Below are 13,340 nucleotides of genomic sequence, written 5' to 3' on the forward strand. Positions count from 1 at the left end.
TTTTGGTTTAATCATTTATTTTTTTCCTCTGTTATTTCTAACTATTAAAAAGTACTGCTTCACAAAAATTGTCAAAAGTAAACCATTAAAGGGGCGCCTGGGTGGCGCAGTCGGTTAAGCGTCCGACTTCAGCCAGGTCACGATCTCGCGGTCCGTGAGTTCGAGCCCCGCGTCAGGCTCTGGGCTGATGGCTCAGAGCCTGGAGCCTGTTTCCGATTCTGTGTCTCCCTCTCTCTCTGACCCTCCCCTGTTCATGCTCTGTCTCTCTCTGTCCCAAAAATAAATAAACGTTGAAAAAAAAAAATTAAAAAAAAAAAAAGTAAACCATTAAAGATATATTTATTATGCATTTCATCATGAATTTCCATTAAAGCCCCCCCCCCCAAATAAAAGACTCAATCTTCATGAGAAGTAAAGACACTTCATGCATATATTTCTTGTGGTTGTTCTGTAAGAATCTTGAGTTAAACTGCATTATAATCAGTATTTTGGCTCAACATCTGGGAACATATTTTTTTTAACCATTCATTTGTTCATTGAACAAATGTTTATAGGGTCTGTGCTGTGTGCTGGGCACTGTTCCAGCCCTGTGGGTAACAGCTCCGACCCTACTGGAGCTTACATTCTGGTAGGGGAGAAGAATAAAAGGAAGCAAGGAAATATGCAATGAAGTTTTTTTTTTTTTAAATAATAAGCGTGTAGAGATGGCACATAATAAGAGCGTCTTGCTTAGAGGAGCAAACTCTGAAATGAGATTTGAATAATGTGGTCAAGACTTTGTGAATTCTGGGGCAAAACTATACCAGGGAGAGGTTCTAAAGCAGAACTGGGCTTAGAGCACTGGTGAAGAAGGTAAGTTAGAGATGGAAAATTTTTTACTCCAGTTCTTCTAAATTTCCCACAGAACAGACCTTCCTAAATAGTAACTACTTTGCTCTCTGCTTCTAAATTACACAATTTGTGTAGCTAGTTTGAACTTATTTGGTTCTGATGCTTTGTAGATTTCCTTTCCAAAATATCTAATAGTTGAAGTCCCTGAGTTTGTTACAGTGCTCTTGTAATCTCCTAGGAAATAACGAACCACAATGCCAAACCCCTATTCAATGTACCAAAACAGTAACGCATGGAATGATTCCTTATGACCTGAGTAAATGGAGTGTGCCTCGTTGTGCACACAGCTTACTTTCAGAAAGTGACTTAGGCATTGAGGAGAATCATGCTCAGTGTGTCATTTCTGATGTTACTGTATAGCAGAAGAAAATATGACATAGGAAAAGGTATCAGTGGTCATAAAATATGTTGCATTCTGTATTATTGTTTGCACTTTATATGAATAAAGGTCTGAAGTGATCCTTTCTTTGAGTCGTAGAGTGAACTTGTCTTCTAAGTTATGGAAAAAATGAATCTTTATAAATGTATACATTTTTAATAGTTTTCCTTTCAAGAATTTAAACCATGTTTTATATTTTTTAAAGTGAGTACTGTTCTTATGGGTAGCATTTTTAATCAAGTCTAAATGATTAAATGTTTGTTTTGAAGAAGTAAAATGAAGATTGATCAAAAAAGCAAATATACCTTTGAGGTATATCTATTTAGGAGACCGAAGTGAAGGGTGACCATTCATTTTCCATGTATACTGTGTCTAGGGACATACGTGATGACAGTCACTGCTATTGATGCTGATGATCCAAACGCCCTAAACGGGATGTTGAGGTACAGAATCCTGTCCCAGGCTCCAAGCACCCCTTCGCCCAACATGTTTACAATCAACAATGAGACTGGTGATATTATCACCGTGGCAGCTGGACTTGATAGAGAAGTAAGCCAACCAAAAACTATATGAATTTGTTTTTAATCATAAAGGTACGCGGTATCACATGCAGTTTATCTCCAGGTAATAACAAATCCACAGTATTATGCGACGTCAGTTTTTTTAAAGAACTCTTGTGCTATTTTCTGCCGAACTTCACATTAGTTAAATTATGTATGCATACGGGATAAGTCATTGTTAGTCCATATAATAAATAGTGTGTAATCAACTAAGTTAATTAGATGCATCTGTATTTAACTTTTTTTTAATTCTTGGCATTTTCTCAGTTTTCCCTCACATTCAAAGGTTTTTGTGAAGAATTAAATTAAGAATCATGCCCAAATAATGTGTGCATTAATTTAGGATAAATTTTAACATTAATATTTTTGAGAGGCTACACATAATATGTGTGTGGTGGAGTGTTTGTAGTCTCTGTGGATAGACTGGTTTTGTTAAAGGAGATTATCCCCTTTATTAAAACTTGCCCCTTAACTTTATGATTAACTTACTGAGCAGGTTTGAAGACTAGCAATGACATTAATTCCACTGACAAGGCTTTAAAGTTGTAAATGGAGAAAAACAGACTTCTGGCATAATTTTTGTTGGAAAGGCATAAAATGTTGACAGCAGTGAAATACCATGTAGTGTCACAGTCTGAGAGGGAATGGGTATTTCGGTTAATTCCAAATGTTCATCTCACTGTGACAGACCTCAACCCACTGTCCTCTTACACACCTCAGAGTTTTTTGTTCATGTGATTCCTTCCACCAGGAATGCCTTGCACCTTTTTTCTTGATTTGGAACCTTCCAGTTCTTCATCTTCAGTTTAAGCCCCACTTATATCCTTTCCTGAAAACTCTGCCCCTAATGAATCTTTTACACTCCTTATTCTGTTCTGCCCATTTTCTTAAGAGATTCTCAAGGTCATTATTGACCATCAGTAGTCATTGTTTGAAGAATTATCAAAGTGCTAACACATAGACATTTGTGCTTTGTAGATTTCTGGCTGAGCCAGCTTTTATAGTAATGAGACCTCAGATTATGTATGTCAAAAGGAAACATTATACTTACCATAATAAATAATATTGACAAGGATTTTAGGAGTTGGTTTTTATGATGCTTCATTTGCCTTAGTAGCATTCACTTGAATTGGATCGAAGAAAACATTGCTATTGCAATTAATTATATATGCAAGATTGTGCTAGAAACACCTTACTAAAGTAGTACGAACAATCGAGATTACTTTATTCACAACTGAACTTAGCTGAGAGCCTTACTTAGGAGTTAGATGTATGCCTATTACGTTGCACCTTCCAACGTAACTTCCAGGTATCAACGATTCTTTTTCCAGGAATCTTCTGGGTTGGAAACGGTTGAAATTTAGTTTTTGCAGTAGTACTTCTGGTTCAGTGATATTTGAAACACGTATGTCTTTTCACCTCTTCCATTACTGTAGGACGTGCCATTCTTAAATGCCAGTAAACTTAGCATGGATGCATATTTTGGTATGAGAACATGGGGTATTTTTTAATATTCTCTCTTGAGTGCCAAGTTGCACACATTCTATGTAGGTATAGCTCATCCCCCCAACATAAGTATTTCTCTTTCATCCACACTCTTCATTGTGAAATACAGAAAGGGGTCTTCATCTTGTGTGCACACAGCAGTATTCTTACCTCATTCAGCCTGGCTGTTTCATGACAAGAAAGAGGCATCGAGAATTAAAGATAGTTTTACTAAAGCAGAACAACCAAATTGAAAAGCCAGAGAGACCGCGTTTAGTTTAGAGAATGGAAGCCTGAAGTCCTATGTCATCGTGGTTGAATTTATGTCGCAGTGGACAGAAGCAGCTATGCACCACCCCCTGATGAAATGGATGTGGAAATGGATTCGCAACGATAGAATCATGTGTGAGCAATAGCTTCTTGACAGTGAAATTATTAAACACAACAATGAGTTACTAGGGAAAATTATGGAAAACCTTCCATTTCTGAAAGTCATTTAACAGAAAAAAAATGTATCTATCTCAGATGGTTTATGGTAATTCTGCCTGAGGCCAGGGATAAATTACTGCGACTTCTTCAGGCCTCGTGCAGGCCTGAGATTCTTTTATTTCTATTAGAATTCACAGTTTTCTTTCTGTCAAAAGTAATTTCAGTTGTCATTCTCCCAGGATATATGACACCTACAAGCGATTGAACTCCTAATCATTGAAATGCTTACTGAGATTCAGTTTTTTATTTTACTTCAATCTGTGGGTTTAGAAAAATATCCATTCTTCAGGTTTTCCAGGCCTAAAGCGGTACCTACCACATCTGCCAGGCTTCAGTGCTTTACCTCCCCCTGACTTCTTTTTGCATCACTCGGTGGTGCCTATTCCTGGCATTTTCTTTTCTCCAATCCTTTCTCTTTATGGCCCATCTCGTGCCCTTCTTGGGTAGGACTACTGATGACTCACACTCTGCTTCAGGAGGTGTAAATCCTGGCACTGCCCGTTGTAGGCTATTTGACCTTCAGTGTATTAAGCAGAAACCTCAGTCCCCAGATCTGTGAACGGGCCCAATACTATGACCTCCCTTATGGGATGGCTGTACGGGTTATGTAACATGAGGTATAAAGCATGCAGCACTGTGCCCAATTCATATTAGCTATTGTTTTCCCCTGTCGCCATCGTAAATCCAGCCTCCGCGTCTACTGGGTGGGCGCTATCACTTTTACTCCTCCTCATCCCTTTCTCATGGCAAAGAAAGAATTCTACTTCTTGTTTTCCAAGCCTTCCTGTTTTCACTTGTGCTGTCAGCAACATGTTCTCCTGTGTCCCACTGTCTTGGTCTTCCCTTCTCTACAGGTTCCTTTCTACAAACCCCACAAGTGTCTTTATAAACATGCTGTGTGTCCCCTGGGGTAAAATGGCGCTCCATCACCCATAGGATGACATCAGAGCCCTTTAACATGGCAATCCAAACACTCCATGACATTGGTCTCAAAGCCTTCTTTGGGTCTAACCTCCTGGGATTCCTTGCTTTCTGCTGAGGAGCAAAGATGCCCCGGCATTCATACAGCCACATGCAATTCCTTGTACAAATCTGAAGCTCTGTGTTCTTCTGTTCCCGTTGTTCCTCTGCCTGCAGATTTCCTTTCCCATCTTTGCATAGCAGGGCAATCCTCACTCTTTGAGAGTCAGTCCACAACCCCTCCCTGGTCACCCATCGTAGTCTCTGCCTTCCCTGAGATCTGCAAAGACTATGTTACATAGACAATATATCTGCCTTCTTGCTCCCAATATTTTGTGAGGCTGATGTGTTCTTTACCCTGAACAGGAACCCCGAAGGAACCTTCACGTTCCAAGATCTTCTTCTTTGTTTCAGCACCATACTCCTCGAAAGGACAGTCCACATTCATGCTCAGCTCCCACTTCTTCCTCATCTTGAAGTATGGCTTTCTGTCTGCCTACACTACCTGGATGCACCCATGTCATGCACATATTCGCATTTTCTTGGAAGGTCCTAATACAGTGGAGCAATTAATGGTACAGACTCTGGACTCCCGAGAGACCTGGGTTCAAATCCTGTCTCTGCTACTTATGGCTGGGTGTCAGTGGGCAAACTTCCTCGCCTCCCTAAGCCTTGGTTTCCTTATCTGGAAAATGAGGCTTAAAAAAAAATCCACCTGCCTTATGGGATTACTGTGAGGACTGAATAAGATAATGCATAGTGCTTAGCAGTGTGCCTGACACATAATTAATACTCAATCTCAATAAATGTTATTTTTTTTCTCATCAAAGCCCTCAGAACAATGTCAGCATACAATAAACATTCAAAACAAAATTTTTATACTCCAGACACACCAGGCAGATGGTGCCATCAGCCCCATTTCACAGACGAAGGAACTGGGGCTTAGCATTTAAGAAGTTGAACAGGGCCACAAACCTGTACTTCTCCTCTAAGTTCTCATGACATTATTACTTAACAGTCCATCCCCTAACCCAGTGCATCCAAAGCAAGCTATCATTTCCTTCAACCTGCTATTCTTGATCAAGGTCCTATTTCATGGGAGCAGTGCCACATCCCCAGTCTCCCCAAATCACGGTCTACTTGCCTTCCCATGCCCTCCATCCAGCCACTGATAGGTTCAGTTCTCAGGTTCCTCTCATTTTACCTCCAAAATGTCTCTTGTATTCACTCCTCCCTCCAGACTTTGAGGACTGGACTGGTTTGGATGCCCTTGCTTCACTTCTTCGTACTCTTACTACAGTTGCTTTGTACATCTGCTCCCGTGAACCATTAGTATCTGCCTCCGTCACCTAACGATATCAAGGCCATCTCTGGGTTTGTTCATTATCTTTTCCAAGGAAATACATCACCAGGCATCCAGTAGACCTTCATGAAATGACTGCCAGATTGAATGACTGAATGCTCTCACTTCCTCATTCACTTCTATCTCTCCAGCTCAGTGTTTCAAAAGTGCACAGGTACAATGATTTCAGTTGATAATGTAGGGAAGCCTTTAGAGAAGACTAGAGACCACAGTCTTTAGACGTTCCTCCCTCGAGTAGAGACTGCCAGAGTGCAAGGATCCTGTTGTGGTTATTTTTACAGTTATATTTATGGCAGGTGATGCTGGCTTTCCATTTACAGTACTTTTATAATAAATTACGTTTTTTAAAAGGGAGTGAATGTCAAGATAAATGTTAAGTGACTCATGATATAGAAACATGAGGATATGGCAGCCTTGGAAAGATGGTGTATGAATCACTGTAGTTTGGGAAACTGAGCTAGTTTATACTCCCAGTATATGATTCAATGGAAAAAAAAATAATAGCTACCATGTAAACAAGATGTTTTTCTCCAAACCTGGAATGATTTTTATAATGTGATACAAGGTCGAGGGTTTCTCATTCATTCACTCATCTGACCACCAAGTCAAAAGCATTTATCGCTTGCTTGCTCTGTGTCAGGCATTAGACTGTATACCAGTGACACAAACGTTGCCAAAGCAGGGCCCCTGAGGAGGGGCGTGTATGTGTGTCCACAGCCAGGAGGACAGACATACGGACCAATAGCAGCCATATAATTCTGGAAACAGTGCTAGAGGTGTGTCCCGGACCAGCCAACAGCTCTGCCTCCAGGACTTTCAGAAGTCATCTAAGGTGGCTTTTCCACTTCGTGTTTTCCAGGTTCAGGGCGAAGGGAAAGGTATTCAAGCCCAGAGTTTCTCAATGTTGGCACCCTTGATATTTTGGATCAGATAAATCTTTTCTGCGGGGCCTATCCTGTGTATCATAGGGTGTTCAGCAGCCTCCCTGGCCTCTATCCATTAGATGTCAGTAGCACTTCCCAATTGTGGCAACCAAAAATGTCCCAGGAATGGCCAGATGTCTCCTTGCGGGGGGGTGGGGGGGAGACAAAATTACTTCAGTTGAGAACTACAATTCTAGCCTGAGGGGAATGCCAGGTGCAGTGGTGTAGTGTCACAGTAGGCACCTGAAAGTAAATACCAACAGCTCAAGGTGTAGGGTAAGTGGATAAAAAAGTGATATAAAGCTTTGGTAAGATAGGTGAGTCACAGGGAGAGAAGGATGGATAGATAGCGAGCAGGTGAGTTGAGATTTTACCCATCTAGAAACAGGAAGTAAGGAAACATTTTTAAGCAAAATCCCCTCAATCAGATGTGGGATTAAGGATGGGAAGTCAAATCCTTCTGAAACCTAAATGTCAGTCATTCCGAACCAGATGCCCAGGGACTAAATTAGTCAAGAAGCCCTAAATAGTTTGGTTGTCTAAAACAGGCTGTCATGTCTTCCTAACTAAATGTAAGAACATTTTACCAACCGAGCATATGAAAGTGGAGATTCTATTATTTACCAAGTTGGAATTTTTTTATTTGGAGAAACATTGTATTTTAGAAACAACAATGGTCTTTTGTAACTTAAGGATTCTAAAACGAACTTGAAGCAGTAGGAAATTTCATGTTTTAGCTACTGATCCCAATATTTCAGCTCAGTGGAAAATTGTATATATTATGCTTATATAATTTTAAAGTAGACATTATAATTTAAAGAGTAGACATTACAAAGAGTTGTATTTCCATACAGTATCTGTGTGAGATTTTTATCTTCTTTAACCAAAACCAAAATCAAAAAAAAATTTTTTTTTAATGCTCATCTGCTTCTGCAAATAGCAGTTAACAGAAATGGCATTTCAAAGTCATAACAAATTTTTATTTTCATGATTTTCAGCTGGGAAGCTGAACTGAGTGCCCTACAAAATTCTCTCACTAACCATGAGAGGATTAAGCTGAAATGACACTTGATTGGGAAAGGAAATCATTGAGAAATATTTTAGCCTACATAAACATTATGGTGAGGTGTTATGGGTTAAGAAAAATTTAAATGGTTCAGATATCACTATGCCTTTGTTTTTTGTTTTTTATTTTAGTAAGTATGGTATTTTCTTTTTTAGGAAGACAAATAAATAATTAACTGCTAGAATTTGGCATTTGGGTGGACAGAGACTTAAAAATCGAATATGTGGGCTTTGGCTTTTTCTCCTACTCACTTCTTCCTTGTGCTTCCCACTAACAACTAAATCACAAGCTACAATTTGTGTCTGTTCTAGCCAAGCTCCAGAAATCCTTTAAGAATGGCCATTCATAATGTTAGCTATATTTAGAATCAGGGAAAACTGTACTTTGCAGTGACAGTTTATTTTTGTATGAAGAAGTGAGTTTTGTTGTTCAGAGTGTTTTAACATGTATGAAACGACCTATATTTTTTATCTGTGTTAATTTCCACAGAGATTTCAAATGACTTTAGTAAATCATTTTGGTTAGGTTGTCCTAATATAAAGTATATTTGTCAGCTAGTGCTATAGACTTCTCAGTCTCAAGATATTCTCTTAGATACAGTGCAGCTTAATTTGGCTCCCCATTTAGAGGTTCAATTAGGAACTTGAAAGCAGTGATATTTATTTGGTAATAATCATGTACGTGCAGATGTATGTTCATACCATCATAGGTATGTGGACACAATGAGTATTAGGCGGAAATGGCAATCTGTTGAGTATGCAACTATTAAGTACCACTGTGTTTTGTAGTTATGACTAAGGACATAAACATAAACCCTTTAATTAGGTTTTAACTTCATTTAAGAATATATCTCTTCTATATAGTTGTGAACAGTATGTGCTAATGGGGAGTAGGACAAAATATTCTATCAAACCTTTTAAAATAGAGAGAACATATATGAGAATATATTAAAAGAAAGCATATGTATAACCTGTAAAATAAAATATACGTATATACGTGTGTGCGTGTGGGGGTGTATATATGTATGTATGTGTATGTATATATGTACTTACACACTTTCAAGATTTTTCATTATCCTAAACTGGGTAGAAACTAACATATGAGAAGGTAAACAAACCAAATGACTGGAACGCTTGATCACAATGTTGCAAAGTTCGGAAGAGGGGAAGGTTGAGACCAAGTGGAAGTTTCAGCTTCTCTGTGAATTCACACATCTGCAATGCATCTTTTATCTTTTCCACAAATAGAGGTGAAAATATACAGTCACATCTTTCTAGACAAGAACCAGACCTGTGCTTCTCAAGTTAAAGTCAACGCTATGGGAAATTTCAAGTAATGCTAATCAGAATGAATGATGCTGTGCTTTCCGTGTGTGTAATAAAGAGCCATTTACAAAACAATTGCTATGTCTTCTTGAGGAATTAGTTTCATTTAAGGTGTTATCTTTTTGTCTTTTTAGAAAGTGCAACAGTATACGTTAATAATTCAAGCTACAGACATGGAAGGCAATCCCACATACGGCCTTTCAAACACAGCTACGGCTGTCATCACGGTGACAGATGTCAATGACAATCCTCCAGAGTTTACTGCTATGACAGTAAGTACAGACTGTCATTCACAGAACTTAGGTCTGTGGTCCATTACTGAAAAGTTTTGTCGTGAATTATAAATGCGTTAAATAGAGGTGTGACTTGCTCAACCTAATTATAAATTGACCACTCGCTCAGACGTTTTCTGTCACCAGGGCTTTTAAATGAGGCACCTGAGTGATTTGTTCCCTCCTAGTCTCCAAATCCACTGATGAAGTTGTTGAAACATGCTACCCGGAAGAAATGGCCTAAAAATACTTCGTGCTGTAATAACAAAATATTTACAAATACTTTGAGGTACACGAAACTGAATGGATGTTACCTGACTGATTTATACAACTTTGGCAGCATACAGATACTATCTCTTGAGTAAAATGATTTCCCTCAGACAAATCCTTTTCTCCAACCCTACATGAATCACCCAGGGACTCACAAATGGACACTAATTTTAATATTAATGAAACTATAACATGATTTGGAAGAAATTTTGTCTGCTGAGAAAAGTTATAGTATTTTTAAAGTCAAACATAAATGCTGTGATTACCTGCATTACTGATTTCCTCGTTGACTGTGGGTAATAAAGATTTAATGGGGCAGTAAAATCAGGGCAGCAGGGTCATCAAGACACGCTGTCCTTCACCGGTCCGCCTCGCTCGTCTAACTGAGGTTTGTTTTTCTTGTAGTTCTATGGCGAGGTCCCTGAAAACAGGGTAGATGTCATAGTAGCTAATCTAACTGTGACCGATAAGGATCAGCCCCATACGCCGGCCTGGAATGCCATGTACAGAATCAGCGGCGGGGATCCCACAGGGCGATTTGCCATTCAGACAGACCCGAACAGCAATGACGGCTTAGTCACTGTCGCCAAAGTAAGTGCCACTTGGGTCACTGATCTCTCTGACAGGTCCATAGTTTATTATTTACTCTGAGGGTTGTTTTTTTTTTCTTCTTTCAAACATCTTCAAACCTGGAATTAACATATTTTGGGGAATCACATTTGTTATTTTTTTTGTTAATTTTTAATGTTTATTTATCTTTGAGAGAGAAGGAGAGACAGAGAATGAGCAGAGGAGGGACAGAGAGAGGGGAAGACACAGAATCCAAATCAGGCTCCAGGCTCTGAGCTGTCAGCACAGAGTCCGACGTGGGGCTCGAACTCATGAACCGTGAGATCGTGACCTGAGCTGAAATCAAGAGTTGGACACTTAACTGACTGAGCCGCTCAAACACCCCACATTTATTTTGTAGTTTCTGTTGAGGCTAGGTTGAGACCAACATAACTGTTCTCACATTGTCTCTAGAATATGATTGCGTTTAAATCATTTGGGGCCAGTTTTAACATTCTGAAGACGGGACTGCCCTCTACAGTGTTAACGGAGTGCGCTTAGATATGTTAGTGATGTAGCACATCCTCAAGTATTAATTGATCACCAGTCGATAGCTATTAGGAAAGAGGCCCCATGCCTATTATTCTCAAGTTCCCCTTGGAGCACTGGCTCAGAGAACAAACCAGAAAATATCACAAAATTAAAATGGGTTGTGTAGGCAGAAAGAGGGCCTACATTGCAAAAACGTTGTGAATTTGCACTGCTGTTTTTAAATGCTATATTCAAGACTTAAAGAAATTAGTTCTTCTGATCTTTAATTGTCACAAACAAAACACCCTGAGTGCTGGAAGGAAGGGGCTGTTGACTGCAAGTGTAATGCATAGCTGTAATGTAAAAGGCCTTTAAAGTGAACATCTCTTCCTTCAAGCCCCCAGTGAAGAGATCTGTTCCCTTGTCTCTCATCCCAACTCTGTTAAGTGAACCCAGATGTGGGCCTTGTGTAGGTGCACCAAGGTGTCAGTTGCCTAGAATTTATGAGTGAGTAGAAGGGGAGTTTCCCCCCAGGAGGGGGGCATTGGAAATTTCTCTGAACACCCCAGAGCTGGGCTATGTGTTGGAATCCCAGGTCTGCTTTTGGTAGTGGTGTGAGCATGGCAAGTTGTTGAAACTCGCTAAGCCTCAGGTTCTTCATACAGAAAGCAGGGAAGATAACAGTACCTAAGTCATACCATTCTGAGAGATAAATACACTTTAATATGCATTGAAGGACAGAACTCTGAATGAAAATGTTAGGTCATGGACTTCTCATGCAGCAAATGAAACCACTCGAAAGAATTCTGTCTTACTTTCTGGCTTTTCCACTGTCTTGTTTAAAATAATTGACAATGGGAAGTTGAATTGGTGATTTTAGGGTGCTAGAAAAACAAACTATGCGTTTGAAGGTTTGAGGGAGTGGTCTAGGGTAGGAAATGGTGCCATTTGTGCTAATAATGTGGCTTTCTCATTAGCTTCAGCTCTTAATCCTTCTTAGACCATCTATGACGGCATGAGAGCTCTCTAAGCTCATTTTTCAAATTCTTATGACACGGTAATACTTATCTGCACCTCCACTAGAAGATGATCGAGGGAAGTCAGGAGTGAAATGAAAGTCCAGTCTGATCACTTGACTCCTGGTAACTCTTCTATTGACAGTAGGATTCAATGGAACTTTGGAACTTAATGTTTACATTATGGGTTATTTGTGCATACCTTCATCTAGAGTGTTGTTCTTAGAGCTGAGATTTTTACAGACCAGTAGAACACCTAAAATTCTTTTGAGAGACAGCCAGAGTTTTAGTTTGCTAAGTAAGGAAAAAACAAAAACAAGAAAAAAGCCCTTCCACGTACAAACACTATTATTTTTCATAAGTGTGTGTGTACATGTCTGTACTTCAAAATGTTTCAAATTATGAATGATACGTTTAAATAGAATTAAGTTTTTGCTTTATGAAAAAATAGGATTTTAATAGTTTCTGATTTTGGTTTTGGTTCTTCGTACTTCATCCCAGATATAGAAGCTTTCTTGGATGAGGCATGGCCTTGATACTAATGTTTGAGAATATAATCTAGACCATTGGGTTCTCACTTGACCTCAGACTATTTAGTATTTTTGATTCATAGTGCTGCTGTTAAGAATAATCAAGTTTTTAGATGTAGTTGAATAAATGCAATCAGTGCAGTAGTAATATGCATTATTTTGTGAACATAAATCTTTGAAGTACCCAAGATTTATAAATATCTTATATAAACAGGCTCAATCGTGATAAATATTTTAATCATTGACCATGCTAATGCGTGTTTTCCAGAAATTTGAGAGGAACCTATGGTGTTGTGAATGAAAAATTAATGTTTTAGAAATGGAGTCTTAAAGAAGAATAAACTGCAGAATGCAAATATTCTTATTTCCTGCAAAAATACGGTTTCCTTTTTTTTTTCCCCAGCCAATTGACTTTGAAACAAATAGGATGTTTGTCCTTACTGTTGCTGCTGAAAATCAAGTGCCATTAGCCAAGGGTATTCAGCACCCACCTCAGTCAACTGCAACCGTGTCTGTCACAGTTATTGATGTGAATGAAAACCCTTATTTTGCCCCAAATCCCAAGATCATTCGCCAAGAAGAAGGCCTTCATGCTGGTACCATGTTAACAACATTTACTGCTCAGGATCCTGATCGATATATGCAGCAAAATATTAGGTATCAAATGCTATTTGTGGCATTCTTAAAAATTTACTTTATGTTGTATGCTGTGCACAAAGTTTACTTACCAT

At 39.0% G+C, this 13,340-nt stretch overlaps 1 protein-coding gene across 1 annotated transcript in view; it reads left to right on the plus strand.

The window, feature by feature from the left end:
- Positions 1 to 13,340, plus strand: part of CDH2 (cadherin 2) — a 214,340-nt gene that overhangs the window by 160,743 nt on the left and 40,257 nt on the right. The window contains exons 7-10 of the mRNA XM_030336771.1: positions 1,647 to 1,819; positions 9,576 to 9,713; positions 10,389 to 10,574; positions 13,013 to 13,266. Of these exons, the coding sequence (XP_030192631.1) occupies positions 1,647 to 1,819; positions 9,576 to 9,713; positions 10,389 to 10,574; positions 13,013 to 13,266 (751 nt within the window). The remainder of the gene's footprint in view (positions 1 to 1,646; positions 1,820 to 9,575; positions 9,714 to 10,388; positions 10,575 to 13,012; positions 13,267 to 13,340) is intronic.

This window comes from Lynx canadensis, chromosome D3 (genome assembly GCF_007474595.2).
Source record: "Lynx canadensis isolate LIC74 chromosome D3, mLynCan4.pri.v2, whole genome shotgun sequence".
In the NCBI taxonomy this organism is placed as follows: domain Eukaryota; kingdom Metazoa; phylum Chordata; class Mammalia; order Carnivora; family Felidae; genus Lynx; species Lynx canadensis.